General features: G+C 63.6%; 2 protein-coding genes across 4 annotated transcripts in view; one reads left to right on the top strand and one right to left on the bottom strand.

Annotated features, from left to right (window-relative positions):
- The window catches only part of MCRS1 (microspherule protein 1), a 31,510-nt gene extending 15,782 nt beyond the window's left edge, over window positions 1–15,728 (bottom strand). For both annotated transcript variants that reach the window (XR_014227163.1, XM_082299230.1), the window contains exons 1-10: window positions 15,668–15,728; window positions 14,191–14,303; window positions 11,615–11,780; window positions 10,366–10,521; window positions 8,825–8,934; window positions 6,091–6,199; window positions 4,282–4,420; window positions 3,130–3,205; window positions 2,830–2,858; window positions 1,158–1,250 (exon numbers count right to left, since the gene is read on the bottom strand). Coding sequence is in view for 1 of the 2 variants with exons in the window: in XM_082299230.1 (XP_082155356.1) it covers window positions 1,158–1,250; window positions 2,830–2,858; window positions 3,130–3,205; window positions 4,282–4,420; window positions 6,091–6,199; window positions 8,825–8,934; window positions 10,366–10,521; window positions 11,615–11,780; window positions 14,191–14,294 (982 nt within the window). In the remaining variant the exon portion in view is untranslated. The remainder of the gene's footprint in view (window positions 1–1,157; window positions 1,251–2,829; window positions 2,859–3,129; window positions 3,206–4,281; window positions 4,421–6,090; window positions 6,200–8,824; window positions 8,935–10,365; window positions 10,522–11,614; window positions 11,781–14,190; window positions 14,304–15,667) is intronic.
- Window positions 15,729–17,125: 1,397 nt separating this feature from the next.
- SARNP (SAP domain containing ribonucleoprotein) overlaps window positions 17,126–25,875 on the top strand; it is a 33,822-nt gene continuing 25,072 nt past the window's right edge. For both annotated transcript variants that reach the window (XM_082298996.1, XM_082298995.1), the window contains exons 1-4: window positions 17,126–17,181; window positions 20,991–21,090; window positions 21,229–21,275; window positions 21,862–21,929. In XM_082298996.1, the coding sequence (XP_082155122.1) occupies window positions 17,146–17,181; window positions 20,991–21,090; window positions 21,229–21,275; window positions 21,862–21,929 (251 nt within the window). In that variant the 5' untranslated portion in view covers window positions 17,126–17,145. The remainder of the gene's footprint in view (window positions 17,182–20,990; window positions 21,091–21,228; window positions 21,276–21,861; window positions 21,930–25,875) is intronic.

Raw genomic sequence — 25,875 nt, 5'->3', positions numbered from 1 at the left:
CAGACAGACACACAGACACACAGACAGACAGCCGGACACACAGACAGACAGACAGACACACAGACAGACACACAGACAGACACACAGACAGACACACAGACACACAGACAGACACACAGACAGACAGCCGGACACACAGACAGACAGACACACAGACAGACACACAGACACACAAACAGACAGACACACAGACACACACACAGACAGACACACAGACACACAGACACACAGACAGACAGACAGACAGACACACAGACACACAGACACACAGACACACACACAGACAGACACAGACAGACACACAGACAGACAGACACACAGACAGACACACAGACACACAGACACACAGACAGACAGACACACAGACACACAGACACACAGACAGACACACAGACAGACACACAGACACACAGACACACACACAGACAGACACAGACAGACAGACACACGGGCAGGCGGCCAGGCAGGCAGACAGACACACAGACAGACACACAGACAGACAGACACACAGACACACAGACAGACACACAGACACACAGACACACAGACAGACACACAGACAGACAGACGCACAGACAGACAGACAGACAGACACACAGACAGACACACAGCCGGACAGACGCACAGACAGACACACAGACACACAGACACACAGACAGACACACAGACAGACAGACACACAGACAGACAGACAGACACACAGACAGACACACACACACACAGACACACAGACAGACAGACAGACACACAGACAGACACACAGACAGACACACAGACACACAGACACACACACAGACAGACACACAGACAGACACACAGACAGACACACAGACAGACACCCACACACACAGCCGGACACACAGACACACAGACGCACAGCCGGACAGACAGACAGACAGACACACAGACAGACACACAGACAGACACACAGACAGCCGGACAGACAGACAGACAGACGCACAGACAGACAGACAGCCGGACAGACAGACAGACAGCCGGACAGACAGACACACAGACACACAGACAGACACACAGACAGACACACACACAGACACACAGACACACAGACACACACACAGACAGACACACAGCCGGACAGATGCACAGCCGGACAGACAGACAGACAGCCGGACAGACAGACAGCCGCACAGCCGCACCTGTGATGGAGTCCACCAGCACCTGCCAGCGGTGCAGCTCCTGCTCCAGCTGCCGGATCTCGCGCTTCTGGCGCCGGTCAGCGACCGTCAGCTCTGCCCCACAGCCAACAGCGGCCAGCGGTCACCGGGGCTGGGGGCCAAGGGGGGCTGGGGGGGCTGGGAGGGTCCTGCAGGGGCCAAGGGGGTCCCTGGGGGGGTCTGGGGGTCCCTGGGGGGGGCTGGGGGGCTCTGGGGGGGGCTGGGAGGGTCCTGGAGGGGCCAAGGGGGTCCCTGGGGGGGGCTGGGGGGTCTCTGGGGGGTCTCTGGGGGGGTCTGGGAGGGTCCCTGGGGAGGGTCCTCGGGAGTCCCTGGGGGCATCTGGAGGGGTCAGGGGGTCCTGGAGGGTCCCAGGGGGTCTGGGAGGGTCCTCAGGGGTCCCTGGGGGGCTCTGGCGGGGCTCTGGGGGGTCCTGAAGGGGCCAAGGGGGTCCCTGGGAGGGGCTGGGAGGGGTCTGGGGGGGGGCTGGGAGGGTCCTGGAGGGGCCAAGAGGGTCCCTGGGGGGGGGCTGGGGGGCTCTGGGGGGGCTCTGGGGGGTCCTGAAGGGGCCAAGGGGGTCCCTGGGGGGGGCTGGGGGGGCTCTGGGGGGGTCTGGGAGGGTCCCTGGGGAGGGTCCTCGGGGGTCCCTGGGGGTATCTGGAGGGGTCAGGGGGTCCTGAAGGGTCCCGGGGGGTCTGGGAGGGTCCTTGGGGGTCCCTGGGGGGCTCTGGGGGGGCTCTGGGGGGGTCCTGGAGGAGCCAAGGGGGTCCCTGGGGGGGGCTGGGGGGCTCTGGGGGGCTCTGGGGGGGGCTGGGAGGGTCCCGGAGGGGCCAAGGGGGTCCCTGGGGGGGGCTGGGGGGTCTCTGGGGGGGTCTGGGAGGGTCCCTGGGGAGGGTCCTCGGGGGTCCCTGGGGGTATCTGGAGGGGTCAGGGGGTCCTGGAGGGTCCCGGGGGGTCTGGGAGGGTCCTTGGGGGTCCCTGGGGGTTCCTGGAGGGTCCCCAGGAGGGTCCTGGAGGGGTCAGGGGGCCCCCAAGGGGTCCCTGGGGGGTCCCGGGGAGTCTGGGGGGTCTGGGAGTGTCCTTGGGGGTCCCTGGGGGGGATCTGGGGGTCCCCAGGGGTCCCTGAGAGGGTCCTGGAGGGGTCAGGGGATCCCCAGGGGGTCCTGGAGGGTCCCAGGGGAGTCTGGGGGGCCTGGGAAGGGTCCTTGGGGGTCCCTGGAGGGGTCTGAGGGTCCCAGGAAGGTCCTGGAGGGGTCTGGGGGTCCCTGGGGGGTCCTGGAGGGGTCAAGGGGGATCCAGAGGGTCTTGGGGGGGGTCCCAGGGGGCTCTGGGAGATCCCTGGGAGGGTCCTGGAGGGGTCTGGGGGGTCCCGGGGGGGTCTGGAGGGTCCCTGGGAGGGTCCTGGAGGGGTCAAGGGGGGTCCCAGGGGGATCTGGGGGATCCCAGGGGGGTCCCGGGAGGGTCTTGGAGGGATCCCAGGGGGATCCAGGGGGTCCTGGGGGGGTCCCAAGGGGGTCTGGGGGATCCCAGGGGGGTCCCAAGGGGATCTAGGGGGTCCTGGGGGGGTCTTGGGGGGGTCCCAAGGGGAACCAGGGGGTCCTGGGGGGGTCTTGGGGGGGGTCCCAAGGGGGTCCAGGGGGGGTCCCGGGGGTCTCACCGTGCTCCAGCACCTCGTCCCGCACGTCCCTGCAGGGGGGAGGGGCAGTGAGACGGTGACACCCCCAAACCCCCCCCCAAAACCTCCCCAAATTCCCCCCAAAACTTCCCCAAATTCCCCCCAAATCCCCCCCAGGCCCCCCAAACCCCTCCCTTCACCTCCCTGAGCCCCCCAAAACCCCCCCAAACTTCCCCAAATCCCCCCAAAATCCTCCCCAATCCCTCCCTTCACCTCCCTGACCCCCCCAGAACTCCTCTAAGCCCCCCCAAACCCCCCCAAGCCCCCCCAGAGCCCCCCCACCTGAGTTTGGTGTCGTCCAGCAGCTCCTCGGCGTCCGAGAAGTTCAGCACCTGATCCCCCTTGGGGAGGGGCTGCACTGCAGGGCCAAGGGGGGCTGAGACCCCCAGGAACCCCCCCAGGAACCCCTAAAGACCCCCCAGGAACCCCCAAACTCACCCAGAACCCCCCCAGGAACCCCCAACTCACCCAGAACCCCCCAAACTCACCCAGAACCCCCCCAGGAACCCCCAACTCACCCAGAACCCCCCAAACTCACCCAGAACCCCCCCAGGAACCCCCAAACTCACCCAGGAACCCCCAAACACACCCAGGACCCCCCCAGGAACCCCCAAACTCACCCAGGACCCCCCAAACACACCCAGAACCCCTCCAGGACCCCTTAAAGACCCCCCAGAACCCCCAAACTCACCCAGAACCCCCCAGGAACCCCCCCCCAAACTCACCCAGAACCCCCCCCCAGAACCCCCAAACTCCCCCAGGAACCCCCCCAGGACCCCCAAACTCACCCAGGACCCTCCAAACTCACCCAGAACCCCCCCAGGAACCTCTAAAGACCCTCCCAGGACCCCCTAAAGACCCTCCCAGGACCCCCTAAAGACCCCCCAGGACCCCCAAACTCACCCAGAACCCCCCAGGAACCCCCAAAGACCCCCCAGGACCTCCCAAACTCACCCAGAACCCCCCCAGGACCCCCCCAAACGCACACAGAACCCCTCCAGGACCCCTTAAAGACCCCCCAAGACCCCCCTAAAGACTCCCCAGGACCCCCCCAAACGCACCCAGAACCCCTCCAGGACCCCTTAAAGATCCTCCAGGACCCCCTAAAGACTCCCCAGGACCCTCCAAACTCACCCACAACCCCTCCAGAACCCCCCAAAATCACACAGAATCCCCCCAGGAACCCCAAAAAGACCCCCCAAACTCACCCAGAACCCCTCCAGGAGCCTCTCAAGCCCCCCCAGGACCCCCCAAAGCCCCCCACCCACCTCTCTGGTCCTGGCAGGCGCTACTGGCGCAGGAGCTGCTGCACTTCGGGGCTCCCTGAACCTTCCAGGACCTCCCATACCCCTCCAAAATCCCCACAACCCCCCCCAGATTCCCCCAAACTGCCCCAAATTTCCCCGCCAGGACCCCCCGAAGCCCCCCGCCCACCTGTCTGGTCCTGCAGCAGGTGGTACTGGCGCAGGAGCTGCCAGTGCAGCTGCAGGGCCTTGGGGGTCCTGGCAGGGTAAAACACGGCCGGGTGGCGCTGCAGCAGCTCCTGGAAGGTGTCCAGAGACGGCGCCGGGCTCTGGGGACAGCGGGGACGTGAGGGGACAGGAGGGGACAGGAGGGGACAGCGGGGACAGGAGGGGACAGGAGGGGACAGGAGGGGACAGGAGGGGACAGGAGGGGACAGTGGAGACAGGAGGGGACAGGAGGGGACAGGAGGGGACAGGAGGGGACAGGAGGGGACAGCAGGGACAGGGGAGGATGGGGGGGACAGGAGGGGACAGGAGGGGACAGGAGGGGACAGGAGAGGTCAGTGGGGACAGGAGGGGACAGGAGGGGACAGGAGGGGACAGGAGGGGCAGGAGGGACAGGAGGGGACAGGAGGGGCAGGAGGGACAGGAGGGGACAGGAGGGGACAGGAGGGGACAGGAGGGGACAGGAGGGGACAGGAGGGGCAGGAGGGGACAGCGGGGACAGGAGGGGACAGGAGGGGACAGGAGGGACAGGAGGGACAGGAGGGACAGGAGGGGACAGGAGGGGACAGGAGGGGACAGCGGGGACGTGAGGGGACAGGAGGGGACAGGAGGGGACAGGAGGAGATGTGAGGGGACAGGAGGGGCAGGGGAGGATGGGGGGACAGGAAGAGACAGGGAGGGGACGGGAGAGGACAGGAGGGGACAGGAAGGGATGGGAGAACAGAAGGGGACAGGGGAGGATGGGGGGGACAGGAGGGGACAAGAGGGACAGGAGGGGACAGGAGGGACAGGAGGGGACAGCGGGGACAGGAGGGGACAGGAGGGGACAGGGGAGGATGGGGGGACAGGAGGGGACAGGGAGGGGACGGGAGGGGACAGGAGGGACAGGAGGGGACAGGAGGGGATGAGGGGACAGGAGGGGACAGGAGGGGACAGCAGGGACAGGAGGGGACAGCGGGGACAGGAGGGGACAGCGGGGACAGGAGGGGACAGCGGGGACAGGAGGGACAGGAGGGAACAGCAGGGACAGGAGGGGACAGCAGGGGACAGGAGGGGACAGCGGGGACAGGAGGGACAGGAGAGGACAGTGGGGACAGGAGGGGACAGGAGGGACAGGAGGGGACAGGAGGGACAGGAGGGGACAGGAGAGAGACAGGGGAGAGAGAGGGGAGGGAGAGAACAGAGAGGACACAGCAGAGACAGGTCAGGGTGTGAGGGGACACCGGGGGGCACTGGGGGCACTGGGGGCACACTGGGGTCACCCACTGACCGAGGGCACTGGGGGCACACTGGGGGCACTGGGGGCACCCACTGACCGAGGGCACTGGGGGGCACTGGGGGCACTGGGGGCACCCACTGACCGAGGGCACTGGGGACACACTGGGGGCACTGGGGGCACCCACTGACCGAGGGCACTGGGGACACACTGGGGGCACACTGGGGGCACCCACTGACCGAGGGCACTGGGGGGCACTGGGGGCACACTGGGCACACTGGGGGCACACTGGGGGGCACTGGGGGCACCCACTGACCGAGGGCACTGGGGGCACACTGGGGTCACACTGGGCACACTGGGCACACCGGGGTCACCCACTGACCGAGGGCACTGGGGGCACACTGGGGGCACACTGGGGGCACACTGGGCACACTGGGGGCACACTGGGCACACCGGGGTCACCCACTGACCGAGGGCACTGGGGGGCACTGGGGGCACACTGGGGGCACACTGGGCACACTGGGGGGCACACTGGGCACACCGGGGTCACCCACTGACCGAGGGCACGCGGGTCAGCAGCTGCTCCTCGGCCTTGCTGAACAGGACCTTGCTCTGGATGGCGGCCACGGCCTCGGGGTGCAGCTGGCGCATGGCCTGGCACGACAGCCTGGGGACAGCGGGGACACCTGGGCACACCTGGGCACACCTGGGCACACCTGGGCACCCCACGAGTGTCCCCAAATCCCTCAGGACACCCCCAATCCCTGAGACCCCCCAGGAGTGTCCCCAAATGCCCTGAAACAGCCCCAGGAGTGTCCCCAAATCCCTCAGGACACCCCCAATCCCTGAGACCCCCCAGGAGTGTCCCCAAATGCCCTGAAACAGCCCCAGGAGTGTCCCCAAATCCCTCAGGACACCCCCAATCCCTCAGACCCCCCAGGAGTGTCCCCAAATCCCTCAGGACACCCCAAATCCCTGAGACCCCCCCAGGAGTGTCCCCAAATCCCAGAGACCCCTCCCCAGGAGTGTCCCCCAATCCCTCAGGACACCCCCAATCCCAGAGACCCCTCCCCAGGAGTGTCCCCAAATCCCCTGAAACAGCCCCAGGAGTGTCCCCAAATCCCTCAGGACACCCCCAATCCCAGAGACCCCTCCCCAGGAGTGTCCCCCAATTCCCGAGACAGCCCCAGGCCCGGCCCCACAGCCTGGGGACAGAGGTGGCACCGCTGGGATTGTCCCCAAAGCCCTGAGAGCCCCCAGGACACAGCCCTGGGACAGGTGGGACGGGCCCCGAAGGCCCAGGGACACCCTGAGCACCCTGGGGACACCTGGGGACACCTGAGACCACCCTGGGGACACCCTGAGCACCCTCGGGACACCCTGAGCACCCTGGGGACACCTCAGAGCCCTGAGGACACCCTGAGCACCCTGGGGACACCTGGGGACACCTGAGACCACCCTGGGGACACCCTGAGCACCCTGGGGACACCTCAGAGCCCTGGGGACACCCTGAGCACCCTGGGGACACCTGGGGACACCCTGAGCACCCTGGGGACACCTGGGGACACCTGAGACCACCCTGGGGACACCCTGAGCACTCTGGGGACACCCTGAGCACCCTGGGGACACCTGAGACCACCCTGGGGACACCCTGAGTACCCTGGGGACACCTTGAGCACCCTGGGGACACCCTGAGAGCCCTGGGGACACCCTGAGCACCCTGGGGACACCTGGGGACACCTCAGAGCCCTGGGGACACCCTGAGCACCCTGGGGACACCTGGGGACACCTCAGAGCCCTGGGGACACCCTGAGCACCCTGGGGACACCCTGAGCCCCCTGGGGACACCCTGAGCACCCTGGGGACACCTCAGAGCCCTGGGGACACCTCAGAGCCCCTGGGGACACCTTGAGCACCCCCAAGGACACCCGGAGCACCCCCAAGGACACCTCAGAGCCCTTGGGGACACTCTGAGCACCCTGGGGACACCTTGAGCACCCTGGGGACACCCTGAGCACCCTGGGGACACCTCAGAGCCCTTGGGGACACCCTGAGCACCCTGGGGACACCTGGGGACACCTCAGACCACCCTGGGGACACCTGAGAGCCCTGGGGACACCCTGAGCACCCTGGGGACACCTCAGACCACCCTGGGGACACCTTGAGCACCCTGGGGACACCCTGAGCACCCCCAAGGACACCCTGAGCACCCCCAAGGACACCTGAGAGCCCCCTGGGGACACCCTGAGACCTCTTGAGGACACCTCAGCTCCCCTGACCCCCCACACCTATAGGACCCTCGAAAACCCCCCAAAAAGCCCCAAAACCCCCCAAAACACCCCAAAAAGCCCCAAAAAACCCCAAAATCGCCCCTCACTCACAGGTGACGGGGTCACAGAGCAGCGAGTGCCAGCGCTCCTGGCTGTCCCTGTGTCCCCCTGGGGTCCCCTCAGCTCCCCTGACCCCCCCCCACCTTTGGGACCCCCAGGACCCCCCTGAGACCCCCCAAAACCCCCCAAAAAGCCCCAAAACCCTCCAAAAACCCCCAAAAAGCCCCAAAATGGCCCCTCACTTGTAGATGGCAGAGTCGTAGAGCAGCGAGTGCCAGCGCTCCTGGGTGTCCCTGTGTCCCCCTGGGGTCACCTCTGACCCCTGACACCCCCCCCACCTTTGGGACCCCCAGGACCCCCCTGAGACCCCCCAAAACCCCCCAAAAAGCCCCAAAACCCCCCAAAATCGTCCCTCACTCACAGGTGACGGGGTCACAGAGCAGCGAGTGCCAGCACTCCTGGGTGTCCCTGTGTCCCCCTGGGGTCCGCTCTGTCCCCTGACCCCCTCCCACCTTTGGGACCCCCAGGGCCCCGTAAAGACCCCCCAAAAACCCCCCAAAAACCCCCAAAACCCCCCAAAAACCCCCAAAATCGTCCCTCACTCACAGGTGACAGGGTCAGAGAGCAGCGAGTGCCAGCACTCCTGGGTGTCCCTGTGTCCCCCTGGGGTCCCCTCTGACCCCCCACACCTTTGGGACCCCCAGGACCCCCAAAACCCCCCAAAAACCCCCCAAAACCCCCCAAAAAGCCCCAAAATCGCCCCTCACTCACAGGTGACGGGGTCACAGAGCAGCGAGTGCCAGCACTCCTGGGTGTCCCTGTGTCCCTCTGGGGTCCCCTCAGCTCCCCTGACATCCCCCCACCTTTGGGACCCCCAGGACCCCCCTGAGACCCCCCAAAACCCCCCAAAAAGCCCCAAAACCCTCCAAAAACCCCCCAAAAGCCCCAAAATGGCCCCTCACTTGCAGATGACGGGGTCGTAGAGCAGCGAGTACCAGCGCTCCTGGATCTCGCGCAGCGTGAAGCGGCAGCTGAACTTCACCCCCAGGTGCACCGAGGTCAGGTCGTTGGTCTGGGGGGGACCCCAAAAACAAAACAGCTCAGGGGAGGGGTCCCAAGGGTGCTGGGGTCACCCCAAAACCTCACAGATAATGGGGGGGGTCTCCAAAATCCCCCCCAAAATCCCCTCACCCCCAGCCCCACGAGCCATCGGCTCCCCAGTGACCCTTCCTGGGGTTCTCCCCAAAATCCCCCAAAATCCCCTAAAATGCCCCAATTGAGGGGGGTCCCCCAGGTGAGTCAGGGTCCCCAAACCCCCTCCAGCTGAGGAGAGGTCCCCAAAACCCCCCAAAATCCCCCAAAACCCCCCAGAATCCCCTCACCCCCAGCCCCACGAGCCATCGGCTCCCCAGTGACCTTTCCTGGGGTTCTCCCCAAAATCCCCTAAAATGCCCCAATTGAGGGGGGTCCCCCAGGTGAGTCAGGGTCCTCTAAGTCCCCCCAAGTGAGTGGGGATCCCCAAAACCCCCCAAAACCCCCCCAAAACCCCCAAGTGTCCCCTCACCCCCAGCCCCACGAGCCATCGGCTCCCAAGTGACCTTTCCTGGGGTTCTCCCCAAAATCCCCCAAACCCCCCGGATTGAGGGGGGGTCCCCGCGGCCGAGGGGGGTTCCCCAGGCTGGGGGGGGGTCCCGCAGCCCCCTTCAGCTGAGGAGAGGTCCCCAAAACCCCCCAAAACCCCCCAGAATCCCCTCACCCACAGCCCCACAAGCCATCGGCTCCCCAGTGACCCTTCCTGGGGTTCTCCCCAAAATGCCCCAAAATCCCCTAAAATGCCCCAATTGAGGGGGGTCCCCCAGGTGAGTCAGGGTCCTCTAAGTCCCTCCAAGTGAGTGGGGGTCCCCAAAACCCCCCAAAACCCCCCCAAAACCCCCAAGTGTCCCCTCACCCCCAGCCCCACGAGCCATCGGCTCCCCAGTGACCCTTCCTGGGGTTCCCCCCCAAACTCCCCCAAACCCCCCGGATTGAGGGGGGGTCCCCGCGGCCGAGGGGGGTTCCCCAGGCTGAGGGGGGGGTCCTCAAACCCCCTCCAGCTGAGGAGAGGTCCCCAAAACCCCCCAAAACCCCCCTAAAACCCCCCCCAGAATCCCCTCACCCCCAGCCCCACGAGCCATCGGCTCCCAAGTGACCCTTCCTGGGGTTCTCCCCAAAATCCCCCAAAACCCCCAAAATCCCCTAAAATGCCCCAATTGAGGGGGGTCCCCCAGGTGAGTCAGGGTCCTCTAAGTCCCTCCAAGTGAGTGGGGATCCCCAAAACCCCCCAAAACTCCCCCCAAACCCCCCAGAATCCCCTCACCCCCAGCCCCACGAGCCATCGGCTCCCCAGTGACCTTTCCTGGGGTTCCCCCCCCAAACTCCCCCAAACCCCCCGGATTGAGGGGGGGTCCCCGCGGCCGAGGGGGGTTCCCCAGGCTGGGGGGGGGTCCCGCAGCCCCCTCCCCACCTGCAGCACGGCGTTGATGAGCAGCAGGTCGTCGGCAGCTTTCCAGCGGCCCAGGTCCCGCGGGGCCGGGCTGGGTTTGCTCTTCTTGAGCCGCTTGGGCAGCGCCGGGGGGGGGCCGGGCCCGGGGGGAGCCGGGGGGGGCACGGCCCGGGACACCTGAGGGGGCACAGGGGGGGTTTGGGAGTTTTTGGGGGGGGGGGGGGGGTCTTTGGGGGTCCCCAATGACCCTGGGATGTCCCCAGTGGGCCCAGGATGTCCCCAAGGGTTGGGGGTTGGAGGAGCAGGGCTGGGGGGGCAAAGGGGGGAGGGGTCCTGAGGGGCACCTGGGGGTCCTGGGGGGCACCTGAGGGTCCTGGGGGGCACCTGGGAGGTCTTTAGGGGCACCTGGGGGGTACCTGGGGGGTCTTTGGGGGTACCTGAGGGTCCTGAGGGCACCTGGGGGGTCCTGGGGGGCACCTGGGAGGTCTTTAGGGGTCCCCAGTGGGCCCAGGATGTCCCCAAGGGTTGGGGGGGTGGGCCCGGGGGGGGTGTTTGGGAGTCCTGGGGGGCACTTGGGGGTCTTTGGGGGCACCTGGGAGGGTCCTGGGGGCACCTGGGAGGGTCCTGGGGGGCACCTGGGAGGTCTTTGGGGGTCCCCAATGACCCTGGGATGTCCCCAGTGGGCCCAGGATGTCCCCAAGGGTTGGGGGTTGGAGGGGCAGGGCTGGGGGGGGCAAAGGGGGGAGGGGTCCTGAGGGCACCTGGGGGTCCTGGGGGGCACCTGAGGGTCCTGGGGGGCACCTGGGAGGTCTTTAGGGGCACCTGGGAGGTACCTGGGGGGTCTTTGGGGGCACCTGGGGGGGTCTTGGGGGGTACCTGGGGGGTCTTTGGGGGTACCTGGGGGTCCTGAGGGCACCTGGGGGGTCCTGGGGGGGCACCTGGGAGGTCTTTAGGGGCACCTGGGGGGTACCTGGGGGGTCTTTGGGGGTACCTGAGGGTCCTGAGGGCACCTGGGGGGTCCTGGGGGGCACCTGGGGGGTCCTGGGGGGCACCTGGGAGGTCTTTAGGGGTCCCCAGTGGGCCCAGGATGTCCCCAAGGGTTGGGGGGGTGGGCCCGGGGGGGGTCTTTGGGCATCCTGGGGGGCACCTGGGGGTCCCCAATGGCTCTGGGAGTTCCCTCCCCCCCTTCCCAAAATCCCCATTTCCCCCCCTTCCCACCCCCTCGTCCCCAAATCTCCACTTTTTCCCCCAAAATCTCCCATTCCCGCACCTTTTTCCGCTCCCCCGGGGAGGGGTCTCCGCCTGCCCCTCCCCCTCCCGCGGCCGCCGCTGCCCCCCCGGGCCGGGCTGGGGGCTCGGGGCCACCCTTGGCCCGGGAGGACTTGGCCAGGCTGCTCTCAACCAGCTCATCGTCGAACTTGCGCCGCTTGATGAACCTGCAACCAAACTGGGAGCACTGGGAGGGCACTGGGAGGCACTGGGAGGGGCTATGGGGGCACTGGGAGGGACTGGGAGGGCACTGGGGGGCACTGGGGGGCACTGGGGCTGCTCTCGACCAGCTCATCGTCGAACTTGCGCCGCTTGATGAACCTGCAACCAAACTGGGAGCACTGGGAGGGCACTGGGAGGGGCTATGGGAGCACTGGGAGGGGCTATGGGGGCACTGGGAGGGACTGGGAGGGCACTGGGAGGGGCTATGGGAGCACTGGGAGGGGCTATGAGGGCACTGGGAGGGCACTGGGAGGGGCTATGGGAGGGGCTATGGGGGCACTGGGAGGGACTGGGAGGGCACTGGGGCTGCTCTCAACCAGCTCATCGTCGAACTTGTGCCGCTTGATGAACCTGCAACCAAACTGGGAGCACTGGGAGGGCACTGGGAGGCACTGGGAGGGGCTATGGGGGCACTGGGAGGGCACTGGGAGGGCACTGGGGCTGCTCTCGACCAGCTCATCGTCGAACGTGCGCCGCTTGATGAACCTGCAACCAAACTGGGAGCACTGGGAGGGCACTGGGAGGCACTGGGAGGGGCAATGGGGGCACTGGGAGGGCACTGGGAGGGGCTATGAGGGCACTGGGAGGGCACTGGGGCTGCTCTCGACCAGCTCATCGTCGAACGTGCGCCGCTTGATGAACCTGCAACCAAACTGGGAGGGACTGGGAGGGCACTGGGAGGCACTGGGAGGGGCTATGGGGGCACTGGGAGGGACTGGGAGGGCACTGGGAGGGGCTATGGGAGCACTGGGAGGGACTGGGAGGGCACTGGGGCTGCTCTCGACCAGCTCATCGTCGAACGTGCGCCGCTTGATGAACCTGCAACCAAACTGGGAGGGACTGGGAGGGCACTGGGAGGGGCTATGGGGGCACTGGGAGGGGCTATGGGAGCACTGGCAGGGGCTATGAGGGCACTGGGAGGGGCTATGAGGGCACTGGGAGGGGCTATGGGGGCACTGGGAGGGCACTGGGAGGGCACTGGGGGGCACTGGGGGGCACTGGGGCTGCTCTCGACCAGCTCATCGTCGAACTTGCGCCACTTGATGAACCTGCAACCAAACTGGGAGCACTGGGAGGGCACTGGGAGGGGCTATGGGGGCACTGGGAGGGCACTGGGGCTGCTCTCAACCAGCTCATCGTCGAACTTGTGCCGCTTGATGAACCTGCAACCAAACTGGGAGCACTGGGAGGGCACTGGGAGGCACTGGGAGGGGCTATGGGGGCACTGGGAGGCACTGGGAGGGGCTATGGGGGCACTGGGAGGGGCTATGGGGGCACTGGGAGGGCACTAGGAGGACACTGGGATGAACTGGGAGAGCACTGGAATGAACTGGGACAGCACTGAACACAACTGGGATGAACCAGGACAGCACTGGGATGAACTGGGAGAGACTGGAATGAACTGGGAGAGGCTGCGAGGGCACCACGGGGTCTCCCTCAAGTGTCCCCAAATGTCCCCACCCCATTCCCGTCCCCTCCCTGCCCCCCCAGTGCTCCCAGTATCCCCTCCCTGTCCCCCCCCAGTGCTCCCAGTATCCCCTCCCTGTCCCCCCATCCCTCCAGTGTCCCCAAATGTCCCCCCCAGTGTCCCCCGTGTCCCCAGTCTCTCCCCCAGTGTCCCTGCTGTCCCCCCCCAGTGTCCCCCCCCAGTGTTCCCAGTGTCCCCCCAGTGTCCCCAGTCTCTCCCCCTGTGTCCCCCCAGTGTCCCCATCTCCCCCCCAGTGCCCCCAGTGTCCCCCCAGTGTCCCCAGTCTCTCCCCCTGTGTCCCCCCAGTGTCCCCATCTCCCCCCCAGTGCCCCCAGTGTCCCCCCCAGTGTCCCCAGTCTCTCCCCCTGTGCTCCCCCGTCATTCCCCAGTGTCCCCCCAGTGTCCCCAGTATCCCCTCCCTGTCCCCCCCATCCCCTCCTGTCCCCCCCCAGTGTCACCGGTGTCCCTCCTCTCCCCCCATTCCCTCCCCCCTGTCCCCGCTGTCCCGGTGTCCCCTGTCCCCCCCTATCCCCGGTGTCCCCTGTCCCCGCTGTCCCGGTGTCCCCTGTCCCGGTGTCCCCTGTCCCGGTGTCCCCTGTCCCGGTGTCCCCCCGGTGTCCCCTGTCCCCCCCTGTCCCGGTGTCCCCTGTCCCCCCTGTCCCGGTGTCCCCGGTGTCCCCTGTCCCCCCCTGTCCCCCCTGTCCCGGTGTCCCCTGTCCCGGTGTCCCCGGTGTCCCCTGTCCCCCCCTGTCCCGCTGTCCCGGTGTCCCCTGTCCCGGTGTCCCCTGTCCCCCCTGTCCCGGTGTCCCCGCTGTCCCCTGTCCCGCTGTCCCCTGTCCCGCTGTCCCCTGTCCCGGTGTCCCCTGTCCCCCCTGTCCCCGCGGTACCTGGAGGAGCTGCGCCGTTTGGGGACGGTGCCCGCGGGGGCGGTGACCGGGCCCCGCTTGGGCCCCGCCAGGGACTCCTCGTCCTCCGAGCGGCTCGTGGCCATCCTGGGGCTCTGCGGGCACCGCGGGGCTCAGTGCCACCCTGTGCCACCTCTGTGCCACCCTGTGCCACCCCTGTGTCACCCTGTGTCACCCTGTGTCACCCCTGTGTCACCCCTGTGTCACCTCTGTGCCACCTCTGTGCCACCCTGTGTCACCCTGTGTCACCCTGTGCCACCCAGTGCCACCCAGTGTCACCTCAGTGTCACCCTGTGTCACCCTGTGTCACCCTGTGTCACCCTGTGTCACCCTGTGCCACCCCTGTGTCACCCCTGTGTCACCCTGTGTCACCCCTGTGTCACCCTGTGCCACCTCTGTGCCACCTCTGTGCCACCCTGTGTCACCCTGTCCCACCTCTGTGTCACCCTGTGCCACCTCTGTGCCACCCTGTGCCACCCCTGTGTCACCCCTGTGTCACCCCTGTGTCACCCTGTGCCACCCTGTGTCACCCCTGTGTCACCCTGTATCACCCTGTGTCACCCTGTGTCACCTCTGTGCCACCCCTGTGTCACCCTGTGTCACCTCTGTGCCACCCTGTGTCACCCCTGTGTCACCCTGTGTCACCCTGTGTCACCCCTGTGCCACCCTGTGTCACCCTGTGTCACCTCTGTGCCACCCTGTGCCACCCTGTGTCACCCCTGTGTCACCCTGTATCACCCTGTGTCACACTGTGTCACCCCTGTGTCACCTCTGTGCCACCCTGTGTCACCCCTGTGCCACCTCAGTGTCACCCAGTGTCACCCCAGCATTATCCAGTATCACCCCAATGCCACCCAGTGTCACCCAGTGCCACCCAGTGCCACCTCTAGGACATGAGGGAGTGAGGGACACCGAGGGGACACCGGGGAGGGGTGGGTGACACAGGGGACACTGAGGGGCGGGTGGGTGACCCAGGGTGACACTGGGTGACACTGAGGGGCGGGTGGGTGACACAGGGGGACACTGGGTGACACTGAGGGGCGGGTGGGTGACACAGGGTGACACTGGGGACACTGGGTGACACTGAGGAGCGAGTGGGTGACACAGGGTGACACTGGGGACACTGGGTGACACTGAGGGGCGGGTGGGTGACACAGGGTGACACTGGGGACACTGGGTGACACTGAGGGGCGGGTGGGTGACACAGGGTGACACTGGGGGACACTGAGGGGCGGGTGGGTGACACAGGGTGACCCAGGGGGGCACTGAGGGGACACGAGCGGGCCCAAGGAGGGCGCGGGGCCCTCACGGCACCCCCGGACACAAACCCCGGCCCGGCGCGGACTCGGACCCGACCCCCCCGCCCCGACCGCCGCTCCCCGCCCCCGGTGTCCCCAAGGTTCTCCCCGGTGTCCCCACAGCCCCTCCCCGGTGTCCCCAAGGTCCCCCCCGGCCTCACCGGCCCCGGGAGCTGCGGCCGCTCCGCTACTGCCCGGCCCGGCCCGCCATGGCCGCGCCACTTCCGCCTCGCGCCGGAAAGAGAATGACGTCACTAACGGAAATATGGGCGCCGCCATCTTGAAGGTTCCGGCGCTGCCTCAGCGGCTCGACGCCATGTTGAGTGTGGGCAGGGCCGCTCTTGCAATGTGGCCGGAGTTGTGGCGGGTCCGGGCTGCCCGGAACCGACCCGCGTGGCGGGGACGTGTCCCGTTATCCCGGCACGGCTCGGTCCAACGGTGAAGCGGCCACTCCCGTCATAGCGGCTGTCCACACCCATCATGGCGGCTGCGCATCCATCATGGCGGCACCGCTGCCACACCCATCATGGCGGCACCGCTGCCGCACCCATCATGGCGGCACCGCTGCCACACCCATCATGGCGGCACCGCTGCCACACCCATCATGGCGGCACCGCTGCCACACCCATCATGGCGGCCGGACACGCCCATCATGGCGGCACCGCTGCCACACCCATCATGGCGGCCGGACACGCCCATCATGGCGGCACCGCTGCCACACCCATCATGGCGGCCGGGCACGCCCGAAAGGGGCGTTATTTTAATTAATAATCTTAATTATCTGAACTGTTTTGATCAATTTAATTACCTTAATTGCCTTAATTTCTTTAGTTATTAGCAAGAAAGCGTTGTGGCTCAGGAGCTGCGGGAAACAGGGTCTGTTCTGGAGCTTAGAGATATTTCAAAAGAACTGTAATAGCGAACGTGAGCAATTAAAATAAACAATGAAAATAGGTAAAAAATAAACAATAACAATACATAATAAAAATGAACAATAAAAAACCAAAAATAACATTATAAATAAAGCCACAATAACTTTAATAACGCAATAAATTAGCAATATTCTCGCAGTAATTACCTAATTAGCTGCCACATGTCTGCCGTATTTAACGTTTAATAAACAATAATATATTACAAACACAGACCTACATATTTAATAACAAATATTGAGCACTAATACAGTCAACAGTCAACGCTTATAAAACATTCGTAGCAACCAATCAACGGAAAACGACATAAAACTTTGACCCAAAACCAAGATATGATATTAAGCACCCAAACCCGGGAAATACGCCTCGTTATTTAATGACAAAAGCAGTTTAATTGAAGACGATAATTAAAGAACAACCGCGTCCCTCAGCGACCCCCGCTCCGGTCCCCGCCTCACCTCCCGGAAGTCCGCGTTTCCCGCCCTCTCTCCCCATTGGCCGTCCCGCAGCGTTTCTCCATTTCTATTGGTTCTTCTCCGCGTCACTCAACATTTCCCCGCCCCTCAGCGCCCGGCAGGCCAATCACACGCGGGCGGCGCCGGCCGCGCTGACCAATGGCGAGCGGCAGTTTTGGGCGGGCCGGCGGAGGAAGCGGGGCGCTGATTGGATGAGCGGACGTGAGGGGCGGGGCCGGCGGTGGGGGTGACAAGATGGCGGCGGAGCCGGTGGAGCTGCACAAGCTGAAGGTGCCGCTGCGACCGGAGCCGGGACCGGCAAAACCCCGGGGGAACCGCGGGGACAGAGCCCGGGGAGCGGGAGAGCCCGCGGGCGGAGCGCGGCAATAGGGGCTGGGACTGAGGGAGCGCGCGGGGGAACGGTGGGAAACGGCGCCGGGGGTTGTGAGGGGACTCTGAGGGAGCTGAGAGGGAAGCGCGGGCGGAACCGGCGCTGGGCCGGCGTGAGGGCTCCAGGAGAGCGGGAACGGGGACGGGGGAGCCGTGAGGGGAACGGGGGAACCGTGAGGGCTCCGGGGAACGGGAATGGGAACCCTGAGGGCTCCGGGAGAGCGGCGGGGAGCGGGAACGGGGACGGGGGAGCCGTGAGGGCTCCGGGGAGAGGGAACGGGGGGAGCTGTGAGGAGAACGGGGGAGCCGTGAGGGGAGCGGGGGAGCGGGAACGGCGGTGGGGAGAGCCGTGAGGGGAACGGGGAGAGGGAACGGGAACGGGGGGAACCGTGAGGGCTCCGGAGAGCGGGAACGGGAATGGGAACGGGGATGGGGGAGCCGTGAGGGCTCCGGAGAGTGGCGGGGAGCGGGAACTGGGGAGCCGTGAGGGGAACGGGGAGAGGGAACGGGGCAGCCGTGAGGGGAACGGGGAGAAGGAAAGGGGGAGCCGTGAGGGGAACGGGGAGAAGGAAAGGGGGAGCCGTGAGGGGAACGGGGAGAAGGAAAGGGGGAGCCGTGAGGGGAACGGGGAGAGGGAACGGGGGAGCCGTGAGGGGAACGGCGAGAGGGAACGGGGGAACCGTGAGGGGAGCGGGGAGAGGGAACGGGGGAGCCGTGAGGGGAACGGGGAACGGGGGTGGGGAGAGCCGTGAGGGGAACGGGGGAGCCGTGAGGGCTCTGGGGAGAGGGAACGGGGGAACCGTGAGGGGAACGGGGGAACCGTGAGGGCTCCGGGGAGAGGGAACGGGGGAACCGTGAGGGCTCCGGGGAGAGGGAACGGGGGAACCGTGAGGGCTCTGGGGAGAGGGAACGGGGAACCGTGAGGGGAACGGGGGAGCCGTGAGGGCTCCGGGGAGAGCGGCGGGGAGAGGGAACGGGGATATGGGGGGAGCCGTGAGGGGAACGGGGAGAGGGAACGGGGGAGGCAGCGCTGAGGGCAAACCGGGAGCCGTGAGGGGAACGGGGAGAGGGAACGGGGGAGGCAGCGCTGAGGGCAAACCGGGAGCCGTGAGGGGAACGGGGAGAGGGAACGGGGCAGGCAGCGCTGAGGGCAAACCGGGAGCCGTGAGGGCTCCGGGGAACGGGAACGGGGCAGGCAGCGCTGAGGGCAAACCGGGAGCCGTGAGGGGAACGGGAACGGGGGAGGCAGCGCTGAGGGCAAACCGGGAGCCGTGAGGGCTCCGGGGAACGGGAACGGGGGAGGCAGCGCTGAGGGCAAACCGGGAGCCGTGAGGGCTCCGGGGAACGGGAACGGGGCAGGCAGCGCTGAGGGCAAACCGGGAGCCGTGAGGGGAACGGGAACGGGGGAGGCAGCGCTGAGGGCAAACCGGGAGCCGTGAGGGGAACGGGAACGGGGCAGGCAGCGCTGAGGGCAAACCGGGAGCCGTGAGGGGAACGGGAACGGGGGAGGCAGCGCTGAGGGCAAACCGGGAGCCGTGAGGGCTCCGGGGAACGGGAACGGGGCAGGCAGCGCTGAGGGCAAACCGGGAGCCGTGAGGGGAACGGGAACGGGGGAGGCAGCGCTGAGGGCAAACTGGGAGCCGTGAGGGGAACGGGGAACGGGAACGGGGGAGGCAGCGCTGAGGGCAAACCGGGAGCCGTGAGGGGAACGGGGAACGGGAACGGGGGAGGCAGCGCTGAGGGCAAACCGGGAGCCGTGAGGGGAACGGGGAGAGGGAACGGGGGAGGCAGCGCTGAGGGCAAACCGGGAGCCGTGAGGGCTCCGGGGAACGGGAACGGGGCAGGCAGCGCTGAGGGCAAACCGGGAGCCGTGGTGGCTCCAGGCCCGGGCACCGGCAGCCTCCGGGCTCCCCCTGCCCCACCCGGGCCCCCCCGAGGTGGGAGCGGAGGGGACCGGGAGGGTCCCCGGGATGATTCCCGGGATGTTCCCGTGCTTGCTTCCCCCGGGAATGTCCCAGGGATGGTTCCCCTCGGGATGATCCCAAGCTCTCTGGCTCCTCCTGGGAGGTTTTCCCGGGGATCCCCCGGGACGGTGCCTCAGGAAGGTCCCCAGGGTGGTTCCCTGGGTTGGTTCCTTCTCCCTGGGGGTTTTTTCCCAGCTGATCCCCCCGGGAATGTCCCAGGGATAATTCCCTGCTGGATCCTCCTCCCCACCTCCAGGAGCATCTCCCCGGGAATTTTCTCGGGGAATTTCCCCTTGAGGATCGCAGGGATGGTTCTCCTAATTGGTTCTTTCTTCCGGGGGATATTCCTGGAGATTTTCCCCCTGTTTGGTCCCTCCAGGAATATCCCAGGGGCGATTCCCCGCCTTGAGCATCCCGGGGATGTTCCCCAGGATGGTTTTTCCAGGATATCCCTGGGAATGTTCCCTCTGGAGATCCCAGGAAGGGTCCCTTGGGAATATTTTTTGGGGGAGATTCCCCCTTTTAGGGACCCCCAGGATGATCCCAGGGAATTTTTCCATGAGGATTCCTTGGGGTTGGGGTTCCTTGGGGTTGGAATTCCTTGGATTGGGGTTCCTTGGGGTTGGAATTCCTTGGGATTGGGGTTCTTCGGGGTTGGAATTCCTTGGGGTTGGGGTTCCTCGGGGTTGGAATTCCTTGGATTGGGATTCCTTGGGGTTGGAATTCCTTGGGATTGGGGTTCTTCGGGGTTGGAATTCCTTGGGATTGGGGTTCCTTGGGGTTGGAATTCCTTGGATTGGGATTCATTGGGGTGCAGATTCCTTGGACTGAGAGAATTCCACGGGGTTGAGATTCCCTGGTGGAATTCCCCCGGGAGCATCCCCTGGGAATATTTTTTGGGGGGAGATTCTTTGGGAAGCACCCCCTGGAATTCCCCCAGGAATTTCTCCCTGGAGTCGAATCCACCCCAGCTCCTTCCCACACCTTCCAACCCCTCAAATTCCCCATTTTTCCCGGCTCCATCCCCAATTCCCGGCTCCATCCCCAATTCCCGGCTCCATCCCCAATTCCCGGCTTCTCCCAATATTCCCGGCTCCTTCCCCAATTCCCGGCTCCATCCTGAATTCCCAGCTCCATCCTGAATTCCCAGCTCCTCCCAAATTCCCAGCTCCTCCCAAATTCCCAGCTCCATCCTGAATTCCCGGCTCCATCCCCAATTCCCAGCTCCTTCCCGAATTCCCGGCTCCATCCCGAATTCCCGGCTCCATCCCGAATTCCCGGCTCCATCCCGAATTCCCAGCTCCATCCCCAATTCCCGGCTCCATCCCCAATTCCCGGCTCCTTCCCGAATTCCCAGCTCCTTCCCGAATTCCCGGCTCCATCCCAAATTCCCGGCTCCATCCCCAATTCCCAGCTCCATCCCCAATTCCCAGCTCCTTCCCGAATTCCCGGCTCCATCCCAAATTCCCGGCTCCATCTCGAATTCCCAGCTCCATCCCCAATTCCCGGCTCCATCCCGAATTCCCGGCTCCATCCTGAATTCCCGGCTCCATCCTGAATTCCCAGCTCCTTCCCGAATTCCCAGCTCCATCCCCAGTTCCCGGCTTCTCCCAATATTCCCAGCTCCATCCCGAATTCCCGGCTCCATCCTGAATTCCCGGCTCCATCCCGAATTCCCAGCTCATCCCCAATTCCCCGCTCATCCCGAATTCCCAGCTCATCCGGAATTCCCGGAATGTTTTCCAGCTGGCAGAGCTGAAGCAGGAATGCCTGGCCCGGGGGCTGGAAGCCAAAGGCAACAAGCAGGACCTGATCCATCGGCTCCAGGCCTACTTGGAGGAGCACGGTGGGCGCTCCCAAATCCCTGGAATTCTCTGGAATTCCCTGGAATTCCCCCCATTCCCTGCACGAAACCCTCGCTTTTTTCCCGGGATTCCCTGTGGGGATTTTGCTGCTCCAACTTTTCCCTGGATTTCTTTTCCAGCTGAGGAAGAAGCCAACGAGGAGGACGTGCTGGGAGAGGAGATCGAGGTGAGGATATTTTTGGGATGATCCCACTTTTCCACGTGCTTCCGAGTGGGAATGAGGCAGAATTCCAACACCCTGTGGAATTTCTGCTGCTTTTCCCATCCCTTTTGGGGCTAAACGTGCTGGATTTGGGGCTCAGCGATGCCTGGGACTGTGGGAATTTGGGATGATCCCAGATTTTGAGATCCCAGGTTTTGGGGTTGATCCTACTCTGGGTTTTGTCCCCAAACCTGGTTGGAATTGGGAATTTGGAGGATATTTGGGATTCTGAAGGATATTTAAGGATGCAGTGGGATCAAATCCCGCCTGGAAAAGGAATTTTGTGTCCAAACAACAAAAAAAAAACCCCTCAGGGATTGATTTTTCCCACTGGGCAGGTGAAGGAAATGGGGGATTTTCCCTGGTTTCCCATGGAATATTTGGGATGGGAGCACCACACTGGGATTATTCCCAACATCCCAGAGCTCCCAGAGCTTGGAAAAGTCAGGAATTCACCCAGAAATCCGGGAATGGGTGGATTTGTGCCCTGGGAACGGCCCCGGGTGCAGTTCTGGGCTGGTTTTTATGGATTTTTCCCATGGAATTCCAGGAGGAGGAGCCGAAGGCGCCGGAGCCGCCCGTGAAGGTGGAGGAGGCACCGGCGAAGTCGCCAGAACTGTGAGAGCCCCGTGGGATTCCCGGAAAAACCTCGGGAATGAGGGCTTTGGGAATGCTGGGGGGGCAGGGATTTCATGGATTTGGGGGCTGGAATTCCTGGATTTGGGATTCTGTGGAGCTGGGATCCCATGGGATTGAGGTTCCTGGATTTGGGATTCTTGAGGTTGGGATGTCCCGGATTTGGGATGTCCCAGATTTGGGATTTCCTGGATTTGGGATTCCTGAGGTTGGGATATCCTGGATTTGGGATTCTGTGGGACTGGAATTCCATAGGATTGAGGTTCCTGGATTTGGGATTTTCGGGGCTGGAATTCCTGGATTTGGGATTTCCTGGATTTGGGATTTCCTGGGTTTGGGATTTCATGGATTTGGGATTCCTGGATTTGGGATGTCTCGGATTTGGGATGTCCTGAGGTTGGGATGTCCTGGATTTGGGATTCTGTGGGACTGGAATTCCATAGGATTGAGGTTCCTGGGTTTGGGATTTTTGGGGCTGAAATTCCTGGATTTGGGATTTCATGGATTTGGGATTTCCGGGGCTGGAATTTCTGGATTTTGGACTCTGTGGGATTGGAATTCCATAGGATTGAGGTTTCTGGAGCTGGGATTTCCTGGATTTGGGATTCTGTGGGGTTCGGATTCCTGGGGTTTGGGAATCCTGGGGGGGGCGGGGGTTTCATGGATTTGGGGGCTGGAATTCCTGGATTTGGGATTTCATGGATTTGGGATTCTGTGGAGCCGGGATCCCACGGGATTGAGGTTCTTGGATTTGGGATTCCTGAGGTTGGGATGTCCCGGATTTGGGATTCCTGGATTTGGGATTCTGTGGGACTGGAATTCCATAGGATTGAGGTTCCTGGATTTGGGATTTTCGGGGCTGGAATTCCTGGGTTTGGGATTTCCTGGATTTGGGATTTCCGGGGCTGGAATTCCTGGATTTGGGACTCTGTGGGATTGGAATTCCATAGGATTGAGATTCCTGGATTTGGGATTTCCTGGATTTGGGATTCGTGGGCTTTGGGATTCTGTGGGGTTCGGATTCCTGGGGTTTGGGAATGCTGGGGGGGCGGGGATTTCATGGATTTGGGGGCTGGAATTCCTGGATTTGGGATTCTGTGGAGCTGGGATCCCATGGGATTGAGGTTCCTGGATTTGGGATTCTTGAGGTTGGGATGTCCCGGATTTGGGATGTCCCGGATTTGGGATGTCCTGGATTTGGGATTCCTGAGGTTGGGATGTCCTGGATTTGGGATTCTGTGGGACTGGAATTCCATAGGATTGAGGTTCCTGGATTTGGGATTTTCGGGGCTGGAATTCCTGGGTTTGGGATTTCCTGGGTTTGGGATTTCCTGGGTTTGGGATTTCCTGGATTTGGGATTCCTGGGGTTTGGGATTCCTGGATTTGGGATTCGTGGGCTTTGGGATTCCTGGGCTTTGGGATTCCTGGGGTTTGGGAATGCTGGGGGGGTGGGGATTTCGTGGATTTGGGGGCTGGAATTCCTGGATTTGGGATTCTGTGGAGCTGGGATCCCACGGGATTGAGGTTCTTGGATTTGGGATTCCTGAGGTTGGGATGTCCTGGATTTGGGATTCTGTGGGACTGGAATTCCATAGGATTGAGGTTCCTGGATTTGGGATTTTCGGGGCTGGAATTCCTGGGGTTTGGGATTCCTGGGGTTTGGGATTCCTGGGGTTTGGGATTCCTGGATTTGGGACTCTGTGGGATTGGAATTCCATAGGATTGAGATTCCTGGATTTGGGATTTCCTGGATTTGGGATTTCCTGGATTTGGGATTCCTGGGCTTTGGGATTCCTGGGGTTTGGGAATGCTGGGGGGGTGGGGATTTCGTGGATTTGGGGGCTGGAATTCCTGGATTTGGGATTCTGTGGAGCTGGGATCCCATGGGATTGAGGTTCTTGGATTTGGGATTCCTGAGGTTGGGATGTCCTGGATTTGGGATTCTGTGGGACTGGAATTCCATAGGATTGAGGTTCTTGGATTTGGGATTTTCGGGGCTGGAATTCCTGGATTTGGGACTCTGTGGGATTGGAATTCCATAGGATTGAGGTTTCTGGAGCTGGGATTTCCTGGGTTTGGGATTCTGTGGGGTTCGGATTCCTGGGGTTTGGGAATCCTGGGGGGGGGGGGGGGGGCAGGGATTTCATGGATTTGGGGCTGGAATTCCTGGATTTGGGATTTCATGGATTTGGGATTCTGTGGAGCCGGGACCCCCAGCGGATGGAGGTTCTTGGATTTGGGATTCCTGAGGTTGGGATGTCCCGGATTTGGGATGTCCTGGATTTGGGATTCTGTGGGACTGGAATTCCATAGGATTGAGGTTCCTGGATTTGGGATTTTCGGGGCTGGAATTCCTGGGTTTGGGATTTCCTGGATTTGGGATTCCTGGATTTGGGATTTTCTGGGCTGGAATTCCTGGATTTTGGACTCTGTGGGATTGGAATTCCATAGGATTGAGGTTTCTGGCTTTGGGATTTCCTGGATTTGGGATTCCCAGATTTGGGGTTCTGTGGGATTGGAATTCCATAGGATTGAGGTTTCTGGAGCTGGGATTTCCTGGGGGTTTTGGGATTTCCTGGGGGTTTTGGGGATTCCTGAGGTTTGGGATTCGTGGGATTTTTTTTGGGATTCCTGGGGTTTTTTGGGATTCCTGGGGTTTTTTGGGATTCCTGGGGTTTTTTGGGATTCCTGGGGGTTTGGGATTCCCGGGGTTTGGGATTCCCGGGGTTTGGGATTCCTGGGGCTGGGATTCCTGGGGATTCCCGGGGTTTGGGATTCCCGGGGTTTGGGATTCCCGGGGTTTGGGATTCCCAGGATTTGGGATTCCCGGGGTTTGGGATTCCTGGGGTTTGGGATTCCGGGGTTTGGGATTCCCGGGGTTTGGGATTTCTGGGGATTCCTGGGTTTGGGATTCCCGGGGCTTGGGATTCCGGGGCTTGGGATTCCTGGGGTTTGGGATTCCGGGGTTTGGGATTTCTGGGGATTCCCGGGGTTTGGGATTCCCGGGGTTTGGGATTCCTGGGGTTTGGAATTTCTGGGGATTCCCGGGGTTTGGGATTCCCGGGGTTTGGGATTCCTGGGGTTTGGGATTCCCGGGATTTGGGATTCCCAGGATTTGGGATTCCCGGGGTTTGGGATTCCCGGGGTTTGGGATTCCTGGGGTTTGGGATTCCGGGGTTTGGGATTCCCGGGGTTTGGGATTTCTGGGGATTCCCGGGGCTTGGGATTCCCGGGGCTTGGGATTCCCGGGGTTTGGGATTCCCGGGGTTTGGGATTCCTGGGGTTTGGGATTTCTGGGGATTCCCGGGGTTTGGGATTCCGGGGTTTGGGATTCCTGGGGTTTGGGATTTCTGGGGATTCCCGGGGTTTGGGATTCCCGGGGTTTGGGATTCCCGGGGTTTGGGATTCCGGGGTTTGGGATTTCTGGGGATTCCCGGGGTTTGGGATTCCCGGGGCTGGGATTCCCTGGATCCAGAGGATTCCTTGCCATTCCTTCCTTGCCATTCCGGAGGGTTGGGATTCCGGGCAGGAGGGGGCGTCCCGAGCCCATCCCAGCCCCGATCCCGGCTGGAATCGCTTCCTGTGGCCCCACCCCAGAGCCCTTCCCACCTTCCCAGGCAGAAATCCCGGGAATTCTGTGCGATTTGGGAATCCCAAACTCCCCCATTTCCCCCTCGTGGAGCCCTGGCTGCTCCCACTGTTCCATGGGATCCCTTTGGAGCCTCTGGAATTCCTCCCGGGAGCTTCCCGACTTTTCCTCATCCCCCTTTTGTGTTTCCCTCTCCATCCCAGGCTCTGTTTTCCTTGGAAAACTCCCATTCCATGAGATTTTCCTGGGGTTTTTCCTGGTTTTTTGGGGAGGAAGAGCGAGCTGGGATCCCCCCTTTGGATCCCAGGGCCACAAAGGAACGAATTCCCACAGAATTC

Source organism: Coloeus monedula (assembly GCF_965178545.1).
Source record: "Coloeus monedula genome assembly, chromosome: 30".
Classification (NCBI taxonomy): Eukaryota; Metazoa; Chordata; class Aves; order Passeriformes; family Corvidae; genus Coloeus; species Coloeus monedula.
The sequence above is the reverse complement of the archived record's forward strand: the minus strand, read 5'-3'. Positions and strand labels throughout refer to the sequence as shown.